The 26,358-nt window shown below is 38.9% G+C and overlaps 1 protein-coding gene across 1 annotated transcript in view; it reads right to left on the bottom strand.

Moving 5' to 3' along the window:
• Positions 1–26,358, bottom strand: part of SH2B3 (SH2B adaptor protein 3) — an 858,564-nt gene that overhangs the window by 208,427 nt on the left and 623,779 nt on the right. Inside the window, exon 3 of the mRNA XM_044068623.1 lies at positions 21,466–21,557. Coding sequence (XP_043924558.1) covers positions 21,466–21,557 — 92 coding nt within the window. The remainder of the gene's footprint in view (positions 1–21,465; positions 21,558–26,358) is intronic.

The following is a 26,358-nucleotide window of genomic DNA, read 5'->3' on the forward strand; positions in this document are numbered from 1 at the left end:
TTGGGGATCACCTATGTCCTTATCTATAGGGTCAATGATGATTCATTCTATGACCTTACAGATAAGGCTGGTTAAGCATATGGGTCTATAATTTCTGTAGTCTGAGTCACACTTTTAATACTCTTGTCAAGTGGCATATGACAAATGGAAAAAAAACCTGTTACTTGTAAAACTAGCAATAAAGAGTTAGTGACATGAATGCTGCTAGGAGCAGCTATATTGTCACCTTAGTCAAAATACCTTCTGCAAGACAGTCTATGAGAGTGTGCATGTATATATCCACCAACACACCATGCATATAGGTGTGTATATGTCTGTACGCATAAACAGAGACACACAAATTCAGAAACAGATTTATATATATGTGTATGTGTGTGTGTGTGTGTGTGTGTGTGTGCGCGTGTGCGCGCGCGTGTGTGTGTGTATGTATATGTATATATATATATATATATATATATATATATATATATATATATATTTATTTTTTTTTTTTTAAGTTATTTTAATTTACATTTGTTTACTGGGATGGTTTGACTGGGACAGTGCCCATTTTCAGCGGAGGCCCTGGGAGAAAAGCTCCAGCCTAAGGTGACATACAAAGTCATCACATCAAGTAATAGAAATTATAGATAAAAGAAATGAGTGTTAACACATTTACAGGATAAAAATTAAAAAAAAAAAAATATATATATATATATATATATATATATACACACACATACATATATAATATAGTTATGTGTGCATATGTGTAGACATACAAATATATGTGGATCTATAAAGACAAAGGTATACAGCAAATAAATTTTAAACAACCAAAGCAATACATATGATAAACACATAATGACACATACATTTATTTATTTAAATTATCTATTTCCATCTTGATAAGGGGGTAAGTGGTCTCATCAACACAGCCATCTGCATCACAAAAGAGGCAAGTTTGAGAAAAGTTATGAGAATTCCTAGATTAACAGTGAAGTATACCACTAAAACAATTATGTGGACTGCATATAAAGTTTTAATAAAATACATGCATTATCAGCCATACCTCTCAACTGTACAGATTTTCATAGAATGTGCAGATTTTTACCTCATATGTTTGGTCCATTTTTTCATAAAATTGTGGTTTTCTGGCAAAATAGTGGCAAATCATTAAATACTGAAGTTAGAAAATAATGGCAGAAATTTGAGTTTCAGACTTCCTACCCATCAGAATATTCATGCTAATGCAAAACCTGTTATTCTGCCAACTTTCTAAGTTTGTAAAGAGCAATATTTAAAAATCGTCCATGTTGTTGGACCTTTGTTCCACTTTTGTTTATCACTTTGTCCAGATTTCTTGCTCTAAGAGGTTGAGAGGTATGAATTTATCATTTATCCAGCATATACAAATTTGACAAGATAATCAAGAATACCTTGAATTTCAAGCCAGTAAGTAAGACATAGCAAGGCTGTGGTTTTACAAACACATGTATATAAATTTAGTACAGTAACACGATTCAATGTTGTCTGACATGTTTTTATTGAAACATTATAAGATTTTATTCTTCTACAATCTTAGGACATTTACAACTCAGTGGATTTGTTTCTAAGATGCAACTGTCCAAAGCAATGCTGTCCTGTGAAATGAGGGAAACTGTCTTGTAAATGTATGTCTGAATTAGTACATGCACTAGTAAGGAATACTATTGCTGACCATATGAAAAATAGTTACCAGTGAAGGGAAAATGCATGTAGCAACAAGCATGAAACAAACAAACAAAAGAAAATACAATTGCCTAAGTTGGGATAATCATTCCAGTAAGTTTTACCAAAAAAAAAAAAAAAAAAAAAAAAAAATGCATATACTAAAGATGTAATTTCATTGCTGCAAAGGCTTCAGATCCGAGTGTGACTATACAGATTCTCTGTCTGAGGCTAAAGCAGTCAGTCATTCAGTCATTTAGCTAATCAAATAAATAGCTGGGTGGGGGAGGAAAATACAAAAGAACAAACTGTAAACTGTTAGCATTTCCTGTAATGACCATCCCCCACTGACGTTTGTGAAATCTAACAAAGCTTCTCTGAAAATCCTGCCTCTGTGAAAATGTGACTTACACTGCACTACACTACAAGATAAACAAAGTACTCCAGCAAGCAACTGATTTTAGAAATGAGACAGTTGTCCCGTTCGATTCTCAGCCAGAGCGTCTTCTGTGGAGACGTGCGTGAATGGACGTACCTTCGTTGAAGGTTGTGCGTTAGGGCCGGCAACTCAGCACGTAAAAATCAACTGCCAATTATTAGCGGACTGGAGTTCCGCTGTGGCGACCACTAACCGGGAAAAGCCGAAAGACACAACAACAACAGTGCCCCTTTAAGCTATAAGCTTGGGGGTGTATAACCAGCAACATGTCAGTAAGGGTGTTGTGATGGTAGGAACAGGAGCCAGTTACAAAGGCTACATCATTACTTGCTCCACATCTGAGGGATGTCTCAACACTTCAGTATTAGGCTTTATGTTTCTTCATTGGACTTCATTCCACCACTGTACTCAGCTCTGACTACACATTTTGTGACCCAGCTTTCTGGCCTGTGGACAGGGATGACCCCCCCCCCCTTTATATGTATTTAATTCACAATGACCTTCTACTGTTTCTTCTATTACAAAGAACTGGATTCTTCTTGGAGGGGTGCCATTAGTATTTATGTGGCCTCACTATCCCTAGTGCTACAGCTGCTAATCCTTGAAATTGAAGTATTTTGATTTATTTATACTAACAAAGTAAGTGAATTAATCCACTATGAACCCTTTTAGCCATAACAAAGTCCACATTAATGCAATACATAAGAACCATATGAGAAGATATGGTAACTGCCTTCAGTGCTAATTCCACTAAATCCTGATCAGATTAGTCCATTCTAGAGTCAGGTTCAAATCTGCAATCTTAAATGACATTTGAGGGAAACTGTCCATGGAAGTGCTTCAGGTCCTGCACCTTTTAACTAACAGAACCTTAAATGAGGTTCACAGATTTGGGGTAAGTTACAAACACTGTCAAGCTGAATTCATTCAATGGAATGGGCTTGCCTATTTGGAATTCACTTAAAAACAAGTTTACCACAAAAATGAAGACAGTTTGCTTGCTCTGGTTACGCTTTCTAGGAAGGAATTGTATGAGAAAGCATATGACTAATGAAGAAAATGAACAGTCAGTCTCTTTTTAGCCTCTAGCTTTCTTCCTTTTGAGTTTCACATTTTTATTGCAGTACATAAACCTGTAATTATCTTTGCCTTTTAAATTTTGTGGCCTTACTACTTCTGGAACGCAGCTCATAGAAATAACCCTATAAGAATTTCTGTCTTCTTATCTATGTGGTCTTATTAAACCCTGAACACAGCTCATGGATAAAACCCTATAAGGTCTTCTATCTTTTTATCTCGGTGGTCTTATTCAACCTGGAACATAGCTCATGGATATAACCCTATAAAGATTTCTATCTTCTTATCTGTGTGGTTTTATTAAACATGGAACACAGTTCATGGCAACAACACTATAACAATTTCTATTTTCTTATCTTTGTGGTCGTAAAACCTGGAAAACAGATTATGGAAGTAACCATATAAGGATTTCTGTGTTCTTACCTCTGTGGTCGTGTTAAACCTGGACCATGGAAGTAACCCTATGAGATTTTGTCTTCTAATCTTTGTGCCTTTATTAAGTTTAGCACACAGTTCATGGATATAACCCTGTAAGGTTTTGTCTTCTAATCTCTGTGGCCTTATTAAGTTTAGCACACAGTTCATGGATATAATCCTATAAGGATTTCTGTATTCTTACCTTTGTGGTCTGGTTAAACCTGGAACACATTTCAAGAATATAACCCTGTAAGGTTTTGTCTTTTTAATCTTTGTGGCCTTATTAAGTTTAGCACATAACTCATGGATGTAACCCTGTGAGGTTTTGTCTTCTAATCTTTGTGCCCTTATTAAGTTTGGTACACAGTTCATGGATATAACCCTGTAAGGTTTTCTCTTCTAATCTTTGTGGCTTTATTAAGTTTAGCACATAACTCATGGATATAACCCTGTAAGTTTTTGTCTTCTAATCTTTGTGGCCTTATTAAGTTTACTACACAGTTCGCGGATATAACCTTAAAAGGATTTCTGTGTTCTTACTTATGTGGTCTTATTAAACGTGGAACACAGCTCATGGAAATAACCCCATGAGGTTTTGTCTTCTAATCTTTGTGGCTTTATTAAGTTTTATTATTAAGTTTAGCACACAGTTCATGGATATAACCCTGTAAGAATTTGCCTTCTAATCTTTGTAGGTTTTTTAAGTTTAGCACATAGTTCATGGATATAACCCTATAAGGTTTTGCCTTCTAATCTTTGTAGCTTTTTTTAGTTCAGCATACAGTTCATGGATATAACCCTATAAGGTTTCACCTTCTAATCTTTGTGACCTTATTAAGTTTAGCACATAGCTCATGGACATAAGCCTTTAAGTTTTGGCCTTCTAATCTTTGTAGCTTTTTTAAGATTAGCACATAACTCATGGATATAATACTGTAAGATGTATATCTTCTCATCTCTGCAGCCTTATTAATCTATGCAATCATCTTACAATCTTCAAAAGAAAGGCATTCTCAGGGTTAAAGATGAGCATTTTGCTGAAGTCCTTACATGCTATTGGACTATCATATGTACATTTGTCAAAAGATGTCCAAGTAATCAAAACGTAACAAAAGTCATAATTGGAAAGAAGTCTCTTATGCTGGATAGCTAACCAAAGTTCCAAAGTTAAGTTACTAAGACAAATCATTGTAAAGGCACTACAGTCATAGTAAAGTCTCAGGAAAAATAAAGCTGAAACTTCCTGGTCAACAAATAGATTGTCTACTGGTCTGCTACGGAAACCTATCAATCATTCAGTAATGGTCCATTTACTTTCAGATGGTGTTTTTAAGTCACTGCCAAAATTTTTTTTGTCTTACATGAAAGAAACAAAGAGGTGATCAAATTCCCAGATGTCACTGGTTTTATTTAACTCATTCAGAATAAGATTTATTGCAACCAGTGTTTTACATTAGCAATTACTTTAAGAGTAAACTGAAATAATATGGATCACAGGAGTATATGTCTAGAATGATAGTTTATTTACCAAAAAATGTACATTTATACGTAATAGTCCAAAAATGTTGGGGATGGAAGTGAAGGGGAACTATCCAGCTGTAGGCATTGCTTTATTACAAGCTTGAGTGTCACAGAATGCACCTCATACATCTGCACTATCCTTATCAAAACAGTTCTCTGCTGCAGTTTCTCAGATTCACAGTACTCAACAGTATATGAAAGAGCATATTTGTGTCTTCAAAGGAACAAACAACGGAAGTAAGAAAATATTTCATGCAGACGTTTAAATTATTATTAGAAACCAAAGTGACAGCTTCCCAGAAATCTTGAGACAAAAGATTTCTAAAGAATGCTAGTGAGACAACTCCTGCCATCTTAGATCAAGGTTATGACCACACCATGCAAAGTTCTGATAAATCTGCTATAAGACGAAAGAGTTCCTTAGCATAAGCTAAAAGATTTGCTCAGCCATAGGAAAGCACCTGTTTAGTGAATGGCCCTCTTTGCCTGCCTTTCACAAAGGAAACAGAAAACTTCAGTTTTCTGAGTATAATCCTAACTCGTGTTCTTTATTTTCTTGCTTAGAAAAACACTAAAAATTGAAGAAAGTTACATAACCTGATTAATGTATCACAGAAACTATTTTAGTCATACAGTAAAACTCAGAGAACACCTCCTTGGGATTTAGAAAGAATTCCACAGTGAGTGGTAACTGGTAAGAGCCATTTCTGTGATCATAGAATATGTGATTCAGACATGTTAGCTGCAATCTGCATGCCTCCGAGTCACTGGTAATCACTGTTAGTGCTAATCAGCACTTTCCTACCGTAAGCTCTTCTGGCAGTCCATGTTTGTGTTTTCACAAGCAACCCCTGCCCCCATTCATACACACACATACACATCCACACACACACCCCTTCATGGTATCGTTTACTGTTCCTCCTGGCTTTGTTCTAAATTCTTCATCATGTCCATTTAAAGATATGGCATCCCCACCACCACCAAATGGACACCCCCCCCCATCCTCCACAACTGTTCTTGACTGTGCCCCTGCTTTGCTCCATGTGCCTCATGGACAGCCAGAATCAGTCAGTCTAAAAGTTTCATACTTTCTATAGTTCTCAAAATGCATCTCAATGCAAAGCTGATCAGTTAGCAAAAAGGAATAAATCACTGAATTGTTAATAAGCTGCTGCCTGTCCTAGGATTCAAACCTTCCTCCTCATTTTACTTTACCCTTTCTTAAATGACTTACTGTAATATTTAAGAAAGATCCTTGGTGTCTAGTGGTAGCACAGAGGACTAAGGCTCTACTAGTGAAATGCTTTTTGGTGACAATGGTACATGGTTCCATGCTTTTCCCATGTTCATTTTAATCCCTTATGTCTAGTGTCCCGCCACCCATATGTTTATAGTGCTGCAAAACTGCTGTTGTACTAACGTTTTAAGTGACTTTAGGGGAATATTTACAGATTAATCCTGGCTTCCAGTGTTTCCCCATCCAAACTTCATGCTGCAAAACAGTTGTTCTATTAACTTTTTACGTGACTTTAGGGGGATATTTAAAAGCTATCCCTGCTGTCTAGTGTTCGTCTCCTGCCTATACAGCTTTCCTGCAGCAAAACCATTGTTGTAGTAATAACTTTTTACATGACTTCAGACTATCCCTGGTGTTTAGCGCCCCATCCCCACAGTCTCACACACACACACACACACACACACACACACACACACACACTACAACCTGCGCCCTAAACTACCCAGCAGTTACCTCTAACCCAATCTCACCCATTGAAAGTAATGGGCAAGTTGGTTAACGAGCTGAGCTGATTAATGCTGCTGAAATGCCTCGCAGCAGGCATTTTTGACTGGGTAAGGCATTTCAGTGACATAACTGAAATGCATTACCATAGTCCTTTCCAGGGAAGTCCACATGGCTAATTAACATAGGCCACTCTCCCAGTATGTCTCATTAGCATTTGCTGTAGGCCAAAGAGACAGTCCACTATGGTGTTGAACCTCTTTCACAGTACAGCACTGTGTAGGGCCATCTTTGAATCAGAAATGGTTACTGTAAGTGAAAAAGTCACCTGAAGTGAGGAATGCAATGAAATGATAAACCAACATAAAGGAAAAATGTCAGACATGCATTTATGCAAAGATTCCCCATTTAGCTACTTAACTCATTTTATGAGAGATGAAGTCCATCTCAGAACTCATTCAGCGCAAAGCTGTGAAACTAATCCTGAATGGAGTGGGATGCCGACCCATCAAAGAACACACATGCACACAGCCTATAACATGACACATAAACACCCTTGTGCTGTGCTATCTGGAGGAATATCAATTCACCACTGGTACATTTTTGGGAGCTGGATAAGACCACAACTCTTGGAAAAAGCCCACAACGGTTCACAAAGAATATGCAGACCCCACACTACAAAATCAAGAGGTGTGCTGCAGCAATGCTAACCACTATACCGCTGTGCCGTGCAACACTATGAAAGCAAATATAAAAGGACAGCATTAAAAAAACAGGTATGTACTGCAATAGTTCCAATTCATTACATTGGCGTTGAAAAGAAAATATTTTCCACTGCCCAAATAATGTTTATTACCTGTTTTCTTTGACACTTTTAAAACATATAAAATTTCAGCAGAAAAAAATAAGAAGAAATGAGTTCTAAATACTCCATGTTGTGAGTGTGAAAGATTTCATTATACAGTGTAATGTTTTGCCTCGTGGGTGTTGATAAACTGTGGACACAGGCAAATCACAAATCAAATGTGATTTTGAGCCACATACCGTAACACTAAGGCCGTGGTAGTAATGCCCTTAGTACAGCCATCAAAACATAATTGACTTTTTTTGTCTTTTAATAAAACATTACAAATGAGTGTTTGAAGAGTAGGATAAAGTATGTTAGCTTCAATACTTTGTTAAAGCATCCACAGCTAATGCAATGGTGTGAAGACAAAGAGTGTAGCATACATGAAATGGGTGATTATGAGGGGCGTAAATACATTTAATTTCATATTACCCAAATTTTATATAATAGGTAAAGCAAACTATTTAATTTTCATTTTGTGAGATACACAACTATTTTTTCCTGACAAGATCTGCCAGGGTATTCAAATAGATGACTGGGTGAACAAATGAAATGTATTCCACGTAACAGAATCTGACCATAAGCTGTCATGAATAAACTGTCCACAGGACAGGAGTAACTCTGTCCCTGCTTATTCTACCACATCATCAAGATTTGGAGATTGTGGCATTCAACAAGATTCAAGAGATTTTAGTGCTGAGTGGCCAACATTTCCTTCATATGCATCCTCATTTGAGAGGGTAATGTGCCCCTTGTGATTTAATGTTGTGTTAATGGGCTTAAAAAATCTAGACCAGCAGCAGCTGTCATAATATATTCTGGACATATTTAGTTTAACAAAAAGACTTGCCTGGATTTTGCTGAATTTGTGAAATCAACAGTTTAAAGCCTTGGACCAAAGGCAAAGTGAGGGAACAACATTTCTTAAATAAATCCCAATGATTCCAAAAGTACCATTACATTTTCCTGATATGATGCTCGTCATTTTTAACCATTAGAATGGTAGAGCTGAACCCCATGGTCCACGGTCATTAGTGTTGACAATGTAGGCTTTTGTAAGTACCACTGGAAAAGCTAAAGCCTATGGACCACTTTTGTCTTGAAAGAAATGTCACCGTTAGGAATTTTGAGTAATATCAGAAAATGTTTTCATTTCAGCTGGTTGTAATTCTGACTTTTTTAGGCTGAATGGCCAGTCCAAGCTGAAGAAAAGTACTAAGAAGCAGTTATGGTGAAAGGAAATGAGTCTAACCTGTGTGTGGCAAAACCTTGTCATGTACATCTGAAAAGAACAAGTTATTTTACCTAATTGTTGATAGTTATGCTCACTCACTGGTCAGCTAACAGCCAGTCTCTCAGAAGATAGCAAAGAGGAAAACAGAGGCAGTAATCCAGAAAGCTCGAGTAAGGTCTAGTATCCCACCTGTGACACAGAAGGTGATAGTACTAACAAGAAACAAGAGTACAGAGGACTAGTCCAGATAAAATCACTTAAGCTAGCAGAGCGAGGAGACTTCCCCTCTGATGCCTTCCATGTGCAAGGAATAAAAATGCCTTGCTGAAGTTTCAAGTAGTTCATTCAGTTAAGTAAATGGATGAGTGTTCTTGTTCTAATATGTTACATTCAAAAGGTCAGTTTTTTTAAAGGCAGTTACAGACAATGATGGGAAGATCCAGGGGAGCTGAATGGAGGAAAATCTGGGAGATATCAAAACAGAAAGCTAATCCCAAAGCTTAGAGGTTAGTCCCTTACTTGAATATTCCTGAAAAGTCTGTTCCTCTCTCCAGGTTCCACGTGGTGAAGTCAATGCAATACAGGGCTACATACCTCTGTGCCTGACTTGATAAAGGGCTGGAAACTGGGAGCCTGTGGAATCTCATTCTTAGTTTACAGGCTTTTACTTTTAGCAAACAAAATATGACAACATTCCATGAACTACCACTACAGAACTATATGGAAGAAAACACTTTTATCTGAGCATGGTCCATCTAATGGAGTAGTTTACAGTTTTAACATTGAAAATGCCTGCTTTTATGAGTTTATCAGCAGACTTTATTAGCCTGGTTTTTATCACATGTAATATGACAGGTTTTTGAGGCTCATACTCCTTGAAGCAGGTTATGAAAGCTTTACTTCAGAACTTTTTCCAGTCTAATGCTTGTATCACATGTAATATGAGAGACTGTGCACTCTTTTAGGGGGTTCATATCTCCCGAAATACATTATGAAAGACTAATCTTCTCTTTTTCGGCAAAAAAGGTTTACGGTGCTTGCTTACAAGTCGCTCGTGTACATGATTAATGTGATCTGTCCACAGTCTTCCTCATGATGAAGAGAGACTTTCTTCTATGCATGGAGAGGTAGTCACTAACAGCCACACTAGGTGGTTCCCACTTTTTTGAAGAATACATGCATCCAGAGAAGCAGCTTACAGTGGAGACGAGTCACAGCACTCATTTTTACAGAGCTCATAGATGTGGACAAGTAGAAACATAACAAATGTAAGTAAAGTTTGATACCTTAGAGACTTTTGTATAGGCTTTCTTTTTTTTTTCTAAAAATCCACCAACAGGTGAACTGCAGACTCTGCAAAACCTTGAATAAAAGTAAGTATTTCAGATCTCCTCTGACCATAGGCAACCTTGTGCCAGTGATGAATACAGCACAGTGGAGTGGGGCCCTGGGATAACAATTTTCACTGAACTGTAAATTACAGAAATTGTTAAATGCATGCCAATTGGCTAGAATATCTATTCATCGAACTGTAAATTACAGAAATTGTTAAATGCATGACAACTGGCTAGAATATCTATACCCGGTTGCTGTGGGGTATCTACAGTCAGAGGGAGAATATCCCTGGTCTCAGAGTGTGGCTCTATGGTGTTCCAGTCTGGGTTCTTCACTATCAAGCCTCTTCCTGCATCTAGCAGTTAGTGAGAGCACTTCTGTTCAGATTCTTCCTCTCTCCAGGTTCCACGTGGTGAAGTCAATGCAAAACAGGGCTACATACCTCTGTGCCCGACTTGATAAAGGGCTGGAAACTGGGAGGGATCAGGTGGAAGGGCAGTTAACCAATCTCCTGAGAGAGGGTGCACTCTCTAGGGGCCCAGGTCAGGGTTAGTTGATGTTAAGAGGCTCATGTAATCAGTATGGGTGTAGGCTGTTGATCAAACTAGGAGGCTAGTGTTTGCCCCCCCTTTTGTTGTCCTAACAGCAAAAAGAAAGCCCAAGTCCCAAATGAGTAGTAGAAAACATTTTCAAATACCTGAAAATTGATGTTTAAGTTTGTACAGAGGCATTTTCAAACTCCTTACAGTTACTGTTTAGGTTTGTACACATCTTAAGATCACAAAATAAAAAAGAAATTAAACAGAGTGGCTTGTTTCCAGTGATATTAGTTCACCAGATAAACCATAAAGTAGATGCAGTGATCTACAGATCTAATTTCTTGATTGACTTTTTCATATTAACAGCAGCAATTAGAGTTAATTACCAGTGTATATCCATATCCTGGGTTAAACAGTACAGGTGTTTTAGCTGTATGATTTATGGTTTAGTTTCCTGAATGCAAGTACACTTTTGTTGGAAATGCTTGAGTTTACACCAGGGTTGTGACAGGTGTCCAGCCTGATCTGCCAACTTAACTCCATTTTCTCGAGGATGGCATTTTTTTTTCCTTTGGGTGGACCCATACTGGGCTTCCAACACTGCTTTTGTGATACAATGTGCACATTGTAATGGCTACAGTTGTTTTTACATAGGAAAAACTGTGAACAAGTTCAAAATCAGGGTGGCACGTCATCTGTCTTGACATCAGATTCTAGTTCCTCAAAAAAAACAACTAGCAAAGCACTGCTATGACTTTCCATACATGGATAAGCTCACTGTGACAAATTCACACTGGTCCATATCTATCAACTTTGGCAACATCTTTGCCATTTTTTTAACCACTACAGACATAAATCCTTTATAGTCATGGTTTAAAATTGAAGTGGGGCTATACGAAGCTGGATCAGATGGGTCTTTACTATCTTTAGGTATTAGAGCTACCACAGCTTTTTTTTTCAAGATGTTAGTACCTCCCCTCCTTTTAAAATACCGTTACAAACAAAATCCTCCACATCATTATCACTTTCTTCCCCCCAGCTTCCAAACATCCAACGGAATACCATGTCTATTTGCAAATTGATTATACATCACCGTTTTTGTCTCACCTCCTCCTCTCTTAACTGTTAGTTGTTGAGCCTCATCTACCTCTAAACTTGGCATATTTAAGTCTTTTATAAATATCTACATTTGTCCTTTTTTTTTTTGAGTTCTTCACTTCTCTGCTTTATTCAGATTTTCATAAAATTTCTGAAATATCACTAATACCTCTACAGGATCTCCGCTTATTATGCTTGTTAATCAAAGAATATATTTGTAATTTTTGGAGTTTTTTCTCCCCGGGCCTCTGCTGAAAACGGGCTACTAGCCCAGTCAGATTTTCCTGGTAAACAAACGTAAATAAATAAATAAATAAATACATAATAAATAAATTTTCTTGTTATAGATACCCCAAGTCTCGCAACAACACTTTCTACTTTCAACTGCGCAAGTCATTATGCCAAAAGTTTTTGTGCTCTGGAGTTAATTTCAAAAACCGTTGCTTACCAGCAATCCTTCTAAACTCATGCATTTTATCAATGCCTCCTCTTGTTCTGTGAGATTCCCCATATATTTAATACTCAGAGTAGCAAAAGCAACTTCTTTCTAATTCAAATTACTTCTTAACCACACCTCTTTCTCTTTTATTTCTACTCTGTTTTAAAAATTCCAGCTTAATTTTATCCAGTTCACTAGCTATAACCTCTGGAGTCATTTCTATTTTCCCTAATAACTCCTGAATAATTTCCACTACCCATTCCTTAAACTCTTCTGTTTTTAACAGGTAGGTGGGAAAGCACCAGTGTCTCATCTTTTACTTCATTACCCAGCATTTTTATCTCACTGGTGCATGATCTGAAATAGTTATGGGATGTGTATTAGAGTTCTCAATTAAGTGCATATATTCCTATGAAATATAATTGTTGTCAAGTCTAGCCCAGTTATTGTATCTTGGGGATTAATACATAAATTCTCTCCAAGTTCCTATTACTAAATTCAGGTCTTTTATATCAAACATTTTCATAAATTATCTCAGAAATCTAACATCTTTTGTTATATTCTTCCATTCTAGGCCCCCAAATGCATCCTTATTCATAGCTCTCAACCTTCCATCTCCAAAATGAGGAATACTAGCCCTCAAAATGTGGAACAAATGGATAAAATGTGGAACACATCCTAATGGCTTACCAACAACCAGGAAGGTCATAGGATGGTTAATATCTGCTGCTTTTATAAAAAAAGATCTTTCAATGAATTAATAGGATTCATTTCTACTTACCATGAATATCAGTTAAAAAAATTCCTAACATTTAATGTGTAACAGACCCTTTCAATGCGGAACTTCAAGGAACATGAACTCTTTAAGACCCCAAATGAGGTACGCTCCTCGTAATGAGGTACACTTGAGAGGTATGTCCTTATTGTTGTAAATCAAATTCCAGTCACCACCTGTAAGTAATATTCCCTGCTGAAAGCTGATTATTTCTCCCCAAAAAAAGTTTTAAGCTCCAAAATAGCAGTTTTAAGTGGAATATAACTACATGCCAATGTAGTCCCCATCCTTTGCCAGAAGCGCCTTACTACTACAAATCTGCCATTATTGTCCCCTATTGGTCCGTTTTAATTCAGTTCCCTATATTACTCTAGCATGTCCAAAGGTCAGTCAATGGTTTCCTCTCCAGTCCAGCTGGTGAATCTGGGAATTTTGAGGCAATGTTACAACTGTCTCATGTACACGGACAACCCTCTCCTCCTCCAAACAGGTTCAAATATATGTGAGAGATGCAACCATACAGCCAAACTGGAGGCTGAGCTCTCTCATCTCAAAACTGGTGTAACCAGTCAGGAGGAGAAGGTAACCTCACACAACACAATTCCAGTATCACATAGTCCCACCACAACAGTGAACCAAACACATAAAAACACAAAAACATACTCGGAGGCTCTAAATAAAAATCTACCTAAGCAACAGAGACCTCCAAAGCAGACATCCAAGCAAACGCTACCCCAAAATAAAACACGTACAACACATAGCACACAAAGTCAGTGTGCCAAGCAGTCACAGCCCTTAAGGCTGAATAACACACCTGATACCCTTGTAATAGGCGGCTCTACTGTCAGACACACTGACGTCACGCTCACCAGGCTGAATAAAGAGAAGGTCACAGTGAGCTGCCTGTCGGGTGCTAGGATCCGCCACATAACGCAAGCACTCAGGTCACTCCAAAGCAAATACAAATATGACTCAGTAATTGTACATGCTGGCGTGAATGACCTGAGACGTACCTCCCTCAACTACATGAAAAGAGACATAGAGGAGCTCTCTGATCATGTAGCCCAGGCCGGTATGACCCTGACCTTGAGCAGCATCTTACCCACACCTAGAATGATGCCACAGTATAAAGGCAAAATGATCGATTTTAACAATTGGCTAAAATTTTGGTGTCATTCAAAGGGGATCCAGTGTCTGTCATGCTCAACAAGCCACGTTGCTTCGCTAGGGACGGCTTGCACCTGTCACCCCTGGGCTTTCGGATATTGGCAAAGGCTCTTGCCACCCCCATAGTGCCCTTTTTAGGCAAGGCTCAAAAGTCAAACCCACCTCCATAGACAGCACAAGGAACAAGAAACTAAGGGTAATGCTGCTAAACGCCAGAAGTCTTAACCTCAAGATGCATGCACTCAAAGCTCTCCTCAGTATGGAGAACATCGATATCTGTGCAGTGACAGAAACCTGGTTCAAAGCTCCAGAGAGCACCCCAGCACTACCAGGTTATACCTCATATCATGTTTTTCGGCCCCAAAACCCGGACCGAACCACAAAAGGAGGGGGAGTTTCCATATTTATCAAGGATATCCACACCTCCAGGTTAGTGGCAGTGCACAAAGTATCGGAGACCATCCATGTGCAACTGACAGTGGGCAAGACTGCTTTTCAGTTTATAGCATCCTACAGACCACCCTCTCAAAGTCAGGAATTCCACTTGGCTTTCCTGAAAACATTAAAGAACACTAAGATCTCTCCAAACACTATTATATTGGGCGACTTCAACTACCCAAACATAGACTGGGAGCATTACTGAAGCCCCAGCATCTTAGCCCAAAGGTTCCTGGAATTTATAAACTCAAATGCTATGGAACAACTAGTCACCACTCCCACAAGAGGGGAAAACATACTAGACCTGATCATTACCAACATGAGGACTCTATGCTCCATACTAGAAGTATATCCATCATTGGTAAGATCAGACCATAAATGAATTTCACTGGATATCCACATCCCGACCCCACCCCCAGCCCAGAAAACCACAGTGAAAAACTTCTCAAAAGCAAACTTCACACTTCTCAAAACTGAAGTGGAATCCTTCAAGGCCCCAGGGCCAGTGGAAACTACGGCCCAAACTGCAGAATCCTATATAAACACATTCTACGGACACCTCCAGGAATGCATGGATCATGCTATCCCAAACAAAATCAAGACCCAATCATCCAAAGGCAGGCGTCCAGTCTGGTGGACCCCAGCCATAAATAAACTGTACAACAGAAGGAGGAAGCTACTACATGATAGAGCAAAATCCCTGAAAGGGAAGGCATCTCTGATCAGTACTAGCAAAAAATTACGATCCCTCATAAAATCCTCCAAGGCCAGCTTCGAGAGAAAAATTGCACAGGACACTAAAGACAATCATAAGGCTTTTTCAGTTATGTTAGGAACCTGGGATGCAACTCCCAGACTTGTTCTGAGTTGATTCTAAATGACAAAAAATACACTGAACCCACAGACATCGCCAATATCCTGGCAGACAGGTTCAGTGCAACCCCCCCCCCCCAAAAGAGCAAGTATCTATCCCGGCAGAGTGCAGCCTCCCAAACATCTCTTATGCTCAGGTGAAGGCCGCCCTCTCCAAAGCAAAAAACACTGCTTCCATGGGACCAGATGGCATCCCGGGTTGCGTCCTACATGAACTCCAAAAAGAACTAATCCCTCAAGTAAAACTGCTGTACAATCTCAGCCTCACTGCAGGATATGTGCCCAAAGAATGGCGTACAGCAACAGTGATCCCACTCCACAAAGGTGGCGCCTCTGCGGACCCTGGAAACTATCGCCCCATAAGCCTGACTAGCCTAGTATGCAAGGCTATGGAGAGGATCATCATGGAACTCATAAACAAAGACATTGGGGACCTACAGACACTAGATCCTACCCAATTTGGCTTCAAGGGCAGATCCTGCCTTTTGAACCTGGTCGACTTCTTCGAAACAGTCACCAAGGCCATAGATGAAGGGAAGGTAGTCCACACAGCCTATCTGGACCTCGCAAAGGCATGTGACACAATACCCACTCGGGCATCATAGATAAGCTATCCAGCCTAAATATAAAACCCTATGTCACAAAATGGCTCAAAGACAGAACCCACAGAGTCAGAGTTGCTGGAGCCATGTCAGACTCGAAACCGGTCACAAGTGGCATCCTACAAGGTTCTGTCCTGGGACCTCTCTTGTTCGGTATTTACTTTTCTGAGGTACAGGCCAACGTGGGGGGACTATGGCTCACCAAGTTCGCACATGACTGCAAACTGGGCACCATAATTGACTCTCCAGCTGACACAAACATCCTTCAAAAAGGTCTCGCAGAGACGGATAACTGGTGCCAGAGCCATGGTCTAAAGCTAAATGCCAAAAAGTGTATAGTCATACCCTTTGGCAAAAACAATGTGCCCACAAATTACCACATAGGTGGTAACCCATTAAGTACAGAGAAAGTAATTAGGGATCTGGGGACCCAAGTTGATAGCAATCTCTCCTTTGACAACCACATTGCCAAATTCGTTAGAAAGACCTTCTACATAGCCCACCTCATCATGAAAGGATTCACATCTAGATCAAGAGAGGTAATCGTGCCCCTTTATTCATCCCTCATCAGGCCCATCATAGAATACAATGCCCCCTTTGGGATGTACCTTACCCGACACCTGCAGCAATTAGAAAGACCCCAAAAGTACCTCACCAGGAGGATCAAGAGACTCAAACAGATGCCATATGCTGCTCGGTTAAAAAAACTCCAGCTCTACTCAGTTGCATACCGCCTACTTTGAGGCGATCTATGCCTGACATATAAAGCTCTGTCCAACCCAGAATTAATGGACATGCTCCACCTCAGTAAATCTAAATCCCTTACAGCCACACGCTCGAGGGACTTGAACCTCAGCACAGAAATAAATAGAACATGCTGGAGGGACAGATTCATAACCCAGAGGCTCCCTTCACTCTGGAATAGAATTCCAATTCATGTTAGGCAGAGCACCTCACTGACTCTCTTCAAGAAGAATCTTGATGAGTGGATGGGGGATCGTAGGTTTGTCCCGGGGATTACTTCCGTGTCACTATTAGACAGAGGCACAGTAAACTAAACTTTAAAAAGGGCACAGTATACTCAAATCAAGGGGTGGCGTAAGGCAAACACAATCGGGCTAGGCTTATAAATGCCCCAGGGCAGATAGCCTAGTATGAACCTATGAACCTATTAGCTTTTTTATCCTCTTCTATCACTATTGCAGCTCCTCTAGCAGTTAATATAAGTACTCCTCTTTTCCTTTGTCCCTGATGTTCTGCAGAATATCCACCCTGAAATCCTTTCTTTATCAAATTAACATGTTCAGTTTTTTCAAATGTCCCTCCTGAAGCATTGGTATCTGTACCCTGCATTTCTTAATATAATTAAGTATTACTTCATTTTTGTCTACACCTGTGAGACCATTCACATTCCAAGATAATAAGAAAAGTGTCACCATTGGCTTCTATCATCTGCTGGCGCAAACTTCCAACTATAAAACACCCAGTAATAGGCTGGTGAGTATCCCTGCACCTACCTGTGACCTCTCCTGAAGGGCAACTCCAGAGCGGAAGACAGGTCACTCTTGATCAAGAAGTTTGGATCCAGAACTAATATGCTCAGGAAAGACTTGCTGTACCTACTACTAGTTTTCAATCCAACCTGGATACTGGTGCTGTTATGGTTACTGGTACTGAGGTCTGCATATGTTTTGGATACCTACAGAAGGCATATTAACACCAGTACAGCATTCCATGGTTACTAATGCAAACTATTTGATCCCTGTATGTCTGGAGCAAGGGTTATTATGTTCAGTGTTAGAAAACACCTTCATAGTGGGTATAAGACTTCACCAAGCATGTGCCTTGCCTCTCCTCCTGTTCTTTTATTTCATGGGGTGGAATTCAAGGTGCAGCAAGGTTTGAAGAGAATCCTGTTTAGGGATGTGAGAGGTCCATTTTTGTTATGTGTAACTGGTGATGTGTGCTTGGCATCAAGTGACTAGCATCTTCAGCAGACAGACGGAAAAGCAACTAAGCAGAAAATTGGCAATGTAAAGCTAGCGGTAATAGTTCTTTCTTGGAAAGGACTGGAGTATCATCTGCAGATAACAGGAAATTAAGAAATGCAATTATTCAGATGTCTTATTCACAAACGGGGGTGGAAGGAATTCAGTTATTGAGAGACTGCACAGCAGAATATTGCAGTGACAGCAGTCCGGGCGAAAGCGCTTATTTGGATTTTGTGTTATGCACTTTTTCTGTTCGTGAACATTAAATTATTTTAACTGGATCACAGTATTTTGCCTTGATTTTGCCTTGATTTTCCGAAAAGGAAAAGGTACTTTTTCTCCTGAATAACAGTTAGAGTCTGCCAGTTACATTTTGTTTGCTCTGAATGTACAGTGTTTGAGAATCCTCCGTTTCTACAGTTCTTGGTTGTATTTTCTTTTCCGTGCAGTGACAGCAGTCCTACAGGTGTTGCTCCAATGTGTGGTATGAGTCAGGAAATGATTCTCAGGAAGCTGTCAGTTTACAGGTTAGTCGATCTTCATCGAAGATTACCAGCTTTGTGTAGTGAAGAAAAAGACTAGATCATGCATAAAGTTTGTGCAAAGTTCTTGCACAGCGCTGATGAGCTTAATATCCCTAATACATGGATGAGTTCAGCAGTTCAGAAGGATCTTGGAGAAAAGCTGGACTCAGCTGGGGACGTCTAGCACCTAGTAAGGAAGCTTCACAGTGGGTTCTGCAAAAGGTGTATCAGACGTCCTATTTAGAAGAAGGAGGACCTGAAGAAAGCCTAAGAAACACTTGAAAAGCTATACCTCAAAGGATGCCTGAGGATTTTGCTGAATAAGCTGGGTTAGCAGAGCCTGGGAAACCTGCTCAGATTCCTACCACTGAAACCCTAGCAGAGCAAACAGTTTAGAAAATGGATATCTGGGTTCTAACAGTCTAAAGGTATATCTAACAATCTGATTTGATACCAAGAGGAAAGGACATTGAGCACAGCCATGCAAGTCTTGTACAATTACATAATCATGTGGTACAAAAATGCAAAAGAAACTATTACTTAAAGAAAGAATAAACGATTACTTTAGCTTTCTGACCTATGGGACAATAGATTGCAGTAACAAAAGCAACTGAAATGGCAAAAGCTACTTCTTTCTATTCTAATATTTTTGGAGCACCTTTGTTGCCAAAACAGACGCATTAAGCCAACACGATTAGCCAAATGATTTGTCTTTTAGGTGGTAGGTGTAGGCTAATGAAGACACACCCAAGCATTATGATTATGATCCATAAAAAAAAAAACAAAAAAAACAAAAAACGGTTCAAGTTGAAAGCAGTGAAACTTAGAATGCTAAAATAAGAAAGTTCAAAAGCACAATAACCTGAAAACTAAAAATCCAGAAATATTCAAAATTTCCTCGGAGTACCTATAACTAATAGTAGACTTAGCATAGCACAAAGATAGTATCACTGCCCATTTCAAATGACGTAAGTGTTTTTTTTAAACAGGTAATACTTACAAGAATCCACAGCAGCAAAAAAAATGTGAATTTTTCTTCTGCTAACTACTCCAGAATAACATATCTGGTAAACAACAGCTCTGGACATTGAAATTATCAGAAACATTAGAGGGATGTTTTTCCTGCACCCTACTGGGGTTGGGAGCTATGCCTTTCTACCCCGCTAATTAAACAGTCTAATTCTGAGGTCAGAAAGACAAAAAGCCAAACAGGGCAGCTTAAATCCCCACTAAAGTTGCAGAATGCTTATTTCAAGCCAAAAAAAACTATCCAGAAGTAATCCAAGTGCAAAATACAGCTTTATTAGATCCACATAAAAAAGATGAGCGCTTCCATCCCAGAACACTAGAACTTCATCAGATACAATGAAATTGTAAAGTCTCCTTATAAAGACATGTGGAAGGCATCATAATCATGAAATGAAAAAAGACACACCTCCTTAAAGACATAACAGTAAAATGCAGTAAAACAGTTGTATGTAATAAATATACTATATAAAATTGATTTGTTCGCTATTAAAACAGAGTATAAATATGTAAAAATGTATACATTACAATATTAACAATTATTTTGGCTTGAATAAGCATTCTGCAACTTTAGTGGGGATTTAAGCTGCCCTGTTTGGCTTTTTGTCTTTTGGACTAGTTTTTTTCTTTGTCTTTTTTGTTAATTCTGAGGACAGACAACACTAAGAAAAGTGAAATCCTTGCTCCATATTTTAAACTAAGTACCCCACTTTTACCTGAGTTTGAGCAGCCTTCGATTTACAATTAACACATTACAGGTTGGCATCGCAATCCTACTAATAGGGAGTGCAGGGGATATTTACCTCTGCAAATGTTCTACAAGTGTATGTTTTTACATTTTTATGTATTTATAGTACGAAAATCTGTCATATTTCCTCACTTTAAGCTACTGTCACCCAGAACTTATCTGCTGTGTTCTGTGGCTGTTGATTTTCAAATCTTGAACTAACAGTAGTACAAATGACCTGAATAGTTTAGAAAAATAACAAACATTACTTCATATGTGTGTGACTATTTTACTCGGAGTATTTGCAAGCTGTAGTATTGTATTATGGAGTATGGATTTTTCATATTTAAACCTGTTCAATTTCCAAGCCTTTAAGTTCAGTCTTTTTTTTTTTTTTTACTTTTTTGTACTTCTTGCTATGTGCCTAAATACCACAACCAATAGCAGGCATGCATTATGATGAGGAATATCAAACTGCAGAGCATCCTTTCTGTTCAGTATGTAATAATCCAATGTTACATTTTTCACAGCTATGTAGTCACGAGCAAGAGGGTTTAACAATCCTGAGGATATTAACAGACAGCACAAACTAAATGACAGGAATATAATTAAATAAATAAAAAAATTCATCTGTAACTGGATTACGTGTGAAGGGGCCTCAGCTTCATGAACATGTTTAAATCAAATGACCATTTCCCGTAGTGTCTGCCTGGGTACAATGTAACACTAACTAGACCAAAGCTTTTGGTGCAGCCGATTCAACTAACAAGATGAAATAAATAATAAAAAACAGAAATTATAACTGGAAGGCATCATATTTTAATAACCCTCATTTTCACTGCGTCTTAAAATACAGATGTGCTTTATTCTTTAAAAAGATTGAATATCATTCCTTTATTCTAAATTTCAAGACCGTCTGTCTACAGTTTAGCACCAAAGCATGAAAATGTGTTTAAAAATTCTTACCCAGTATTTGCCCATTCTTTGAGTTCACTAGTCCAAGAACTCAGTTGCTGCCCATCAGCCGTCTCAAAGATAACTTCTGAGCAATTGTTAACCTAAAGTAAGAAAACAAAAGGCAAATGATTTATTAAGCCTTCTCACAATAAAATGAAGTGTAATATGAAAATATGCAAGAGCAGTTGTAGCTGTCCAAATTTCTTCAATGCGGCAGTCATTTTCATTATATTCCAAGAAGCAGGTCTACCAGAGAACTGTGGAAACAAACTCCATTCCAAGGAAATAATTATTTCCATGTCTAGCAATAAATCACAACCCTTAACATTCATAAGAAGAGGCTGATATAAACAACGTACTGAACACCCCAGAAGATTTTTGTATAATTATTGAAAAAAAAAAACAGAGATTCTTGTATAGTAATCTGCTACATCAGTGAGTTCTAGAAGGAGGTAATGTTTAGTATTTCTGGATTTATAAATACTGATGACTAGAAATTTTCTTTCACATATTATCATATTCTGGAACAAAAACTGGACACAGTGACCATTTCCAGTACTGAAAAAGAATCACGCATAAATTTAATTCAAGCTTAGTCAGTGCCAGTGGCTGGGCAGTTAGCACATTTGGCTTTTTTTGTTCCCCTTCTATTTCATACTTTCAGGTCCATTGCCAGATGTACCAGCCTCTCTTACAATCCCTGACTATTTCATTTCTATGGCTGGGGCCAGCATGGAACTTAAGAGTGTCCTTGGGGGTTGTGCCATTGATTGCTTCCACTGGAGAATTTTTTTTTCCCTTTAATACCTCCCCTTGATTCTCCACAACCCTATGTTTACCTGTTAAATCAGACAGCTGCTCCCCTCTATGGACCACACCTCTTAGATGGGAACATCTAGACAAATGCCTTATCCCCTGGGATGGCACACCCATCCCTCCATGTTAGCACCTTAGATAACCAAGCCACTAATCAAACCCAGGTCACCTGGGCTGCAGTTACAGCTTTATTCCTATACACCATGGGCCTGGATTGTAGCACACTTGGCTTTGGTACTGGAAGGAGGCTGTAAGTTCTATTCTTATAGCAAGTACTTGGATTCATTTTTCATTTACTGACACTGCAGTGCAACATAAGAGGTGTGCTGCATTCTTCAGCATGCCTTCCTTCAGAGGAGAAGTCAAACCGATGACCCATCGGTCTGAGCTGATGGCAGCTCAGATGGATATAAAAGATCTCACAGCACTCACTGAAAGAAGCCAGGGGACTTTATTAAAATGTAAACTATATTAAACATTCAGATAAAAATCAAAACTTTTAGAAAAAACTTTTCCATTATATAAGCATTTGAGAAGAAAAGCTCTGTTTTTAACCCCAACCTCTTAATCCTTAACCAATACTTAACTTTTTTTCAAATTCTTAAAATAACACTTCTTATTATAAAGAACTTCAGATAATCTTGCTAACCCCAAATTGCAAATATATGAAAAAATGCTGATATTAATTTCTGTAACTTCTTGTAAACACACATTTTCACAATATACAAAACATATCATGACAATCTTTGCATCCTTCACATTTTGAACTTCCCATATATCTCTAGTACCCCCTCACATTTTACTCTTTCACATTCAAGTAAAGCATGTTCTATTGTTTTAGCATCTAGTACGTTTTCCTTAACACATTTACTCCAAATAAAATCTCTACAATCAATTAATTCCTTACATCTTTTTTTCTTTTTATAGCACTTTTTGAATCACATTTAAATCAACCCAATGATCAACATATTAGAACTGTAGCATTATTCTTTTCCAATAATGTTATTTCCACTTTCCAGTATCTCAGTTTTGTACAAAAAATTCCACATTAGCTTTTTTCCTGTTTTCTTTTTTTAATATATTTGGGCACAGATCCTGATATTTATATTTTAGAATGTCTGTGATCCATAGTATTTCTGTTATTATACACAAAAGTCCTTTTAAAGGAATTCAAAATTGATCCACCTACTAGAAAGAGAAACAAAGTACTAACTCTTTTTCCATGCTTTTTGGAAACATAACCCTCCATATAACTCAATTTACATAAAAAAATAGAAAGCAACAACTTATACCTTTTTATGATATTTCATATAATTTCCAAATTCTACTTATTCCCTGTAACTTTCTTTCCCTTTCCACTGGTTGTTTACTACTTCCTTCTTTCCATATCTTATACTTAACATTTCAGTTTCTTTCTTAGAAAGCTAAATTTTACCCATCTTGTTTGTGCATCCCAAACCTTTACACCTTCTCTAAGGGACTGTGGCAGTACATACCTAGTTCCACCATAGCCTCAACCATAGAAGGGACATGCCCATCCTCCCTTGGCAGCTTTGTCAAGCACCCACACGGCTAATTAAACTTGGGTCATCTGAGCTGTAGTCAGGGCTTTGTCCATCTACATTCCAGGAACTGATTTCTTCGTTGGATTTTCTAATAATGGAACTCCAAGCCATGCAAATTGTCTTGAAATTCATGTTTGAAATGACTTAAAACCATTCTGGGGCCTGTAAAACTGCTGATAATGTTCACAAAATATCTCTGCTCTCAGTACACTATCTGTACTTAGGTCATTCTCATCTTATCTTCTTTTTAAACCTGCTACAATCCTCTATAGCCTTTGTTGTCTCAGTCTAACTGCTAATGCCTTGTGATATTCTGGAGAATTTTAAAAAAATCTTTCATCCACCAGTTCACATAAGAGCTCATATTTCTTGCCTAAAATGTCTTCACTCACCTGTTTCTCCCCTTCCACCTCCCCATGCAGCACTGAATAACCCTCATAAAGTTTGTTCTGCATCTCTATCACTTGGATCATTTTTATTTTGTAAACCATCCTGCTCTTCCCCCCTTAACACTGTCACCCCCTTTTTCCTATTTTTAAGTGGGATGGGGGCGTCACGCCAACTGTCATCACTATTCAGAGCCATTCTTCTACTTCCTTCAATAATTGTGCAAACCTGCCTTAGGCTTCCCTCATGCAATTCACCCATCTATTGGCTGGATGTCCTCGTCTCCACTTGCTTTCCTCCTGTCTCTCCTAAATCTACTTTAAAACTTGCTCTGCTTTCCTGCATACGTGAATGAATCAACCTGTTCTTCTTGACCTTCTCTGTAACTATGTTATGCTTTAGTTCCTGCACTGAAGTCCTCATTCCTTCATCTGACCCAGAATGTACATCCTTCTACCTACTTCAGATACTTCATCTCCATTACCTCAAGTTTCCACAACTGCTATGCCCTTTGCTCCTTTTATCATCCATATATTTACCTCCCGATTCACTTCTCATTTATAGGTTCATAGGTTCATACTAGGCTATCTGCCCAAGGGCATTCACAAGCCTAGCCCATAGATATGTGGCTTTCGCCACCCCTTTAGTTTGTATAAGCCTATTATTTTGCTGTGCCTCTGTCGAGCAGTGACACTGAAATAATCCCTGGGGTATATCTGCGATCTCCCATCCATTGGTCAAGATTCCTCTTGAACAAGGCCAGCGAGGTGCTCTGCCTCACATTTACCGGGATTTTGTTCCACAGCATAGGGAGTCTCTGGGTGATGAATCTGTCCCTCCAGCACGTCCTATTTATAACCGTGTCAAGGTTTAAGTCTCCCGCCCTTGTGGTTCTGAGGGATCTAGATTTTTAGAGGTGAAGCATATTCATCAAATCTGGGTTTGACATGGCCTTATATGTCAGGCACAGGTCACCTCTGAGCAAGCGGTATGAGACTGAATAGAGCTGGAGTTCTTTCAGACGGGCAGCATAAGACATATTTTTGAGACCCTTTATCCTCTTGGTGAGGAACTTTTGGGGCCTTTCCAGCTGCTGCAGGTGTCGGGTCAGATACATTCCGAATGGGGCATTGTACTCAATCATAGGTCTAATGAGTGTTGAGTACAGGGGGACGATGACCTCCCTTGATCTAGATGTGAATCCCTTCATGATCAGGTGGGCAATGTAGAAGGTTTTCCTGACTACTTTAGCAACATGAGTGTCAAATGAAAGGCTAGTGTCAACCTGGGTCCCCAGGTCCCTGATGACTTCTTCTGTGCTCAGTGGATTGCCACCTATATGGTAGTTAGGGGTAACCTTGTTTTTCCCGAAGGGTATGACTATGCATTTCTTGGCGTTTAACTTTAGGCCATGGCTCTGGCACCAGTTATCCATTTCTGTGAGGCCCTTCTGAAGGATATCTGTGTCAGAAGTGTTTTCGACTATGGCGCCCAGTTTGCAGTCATCTGCAAACTTTGTCAGCCATAATCCTCCTGTGTTAGCTTGCATTTCAGAAAAGTAGATGCCGAACAAGAGTGGACCCAGGACTGAGCCCTGTGGGACACCACTTGTGACAGGCTTTGAGTCTGACATGGCTCCAGCAACTCTGACCCTGTGGGTTCTGTCACTTAGCCAGTTTGCAACCCATCTTGTGATGTATGGGTTTACATTCAAGCTGATGAGTTTTTCGATAATACCTGAGTGGGGTATTGTGTCGAAGGCCTTTGCCAGGTCGAGGTAGGCTGTATGGACTGCCTTTCCCTCATCAATGGCCTTGGTGACTGTTTCGAAAAAGTCAACCAAGTTTAAAAGGCAAGACCCTATATTCAAATCATCTGAATTTGGCATAAACACATACATAGTTAACTAAATGTAGAATCCGATTACAATTCGGTCCATATCTCACTTCTGATACTTTTGTTACTGTATTCAGGTCCCTCAGATATGAGAACAAACTTTCCTGAAAAGCAAATAAACACTATAAATGATGCAATTTTACCAATAAGTCCTATTAAACCAACATAAGAGCTCTGCTCACCTACTAATGTGTCCTCCAATACCAAAGACAATTCTTTGAGATCAGTAATATAACAC

The sequence above is a fragment of the Protopterus annectens genome, chromosome 4.part0, assembly GCF_019279795.1.
Source record: "Protopterus annectens isolate FY-2018-M chromosome 4.part0, PAN1.0, whole genome shotgun sequence".
NCBI lineage: Eukaryota > Metazoa > Chordata > Ceratodontiformes > Protopteridae > Protopterus > Protopterus annectens.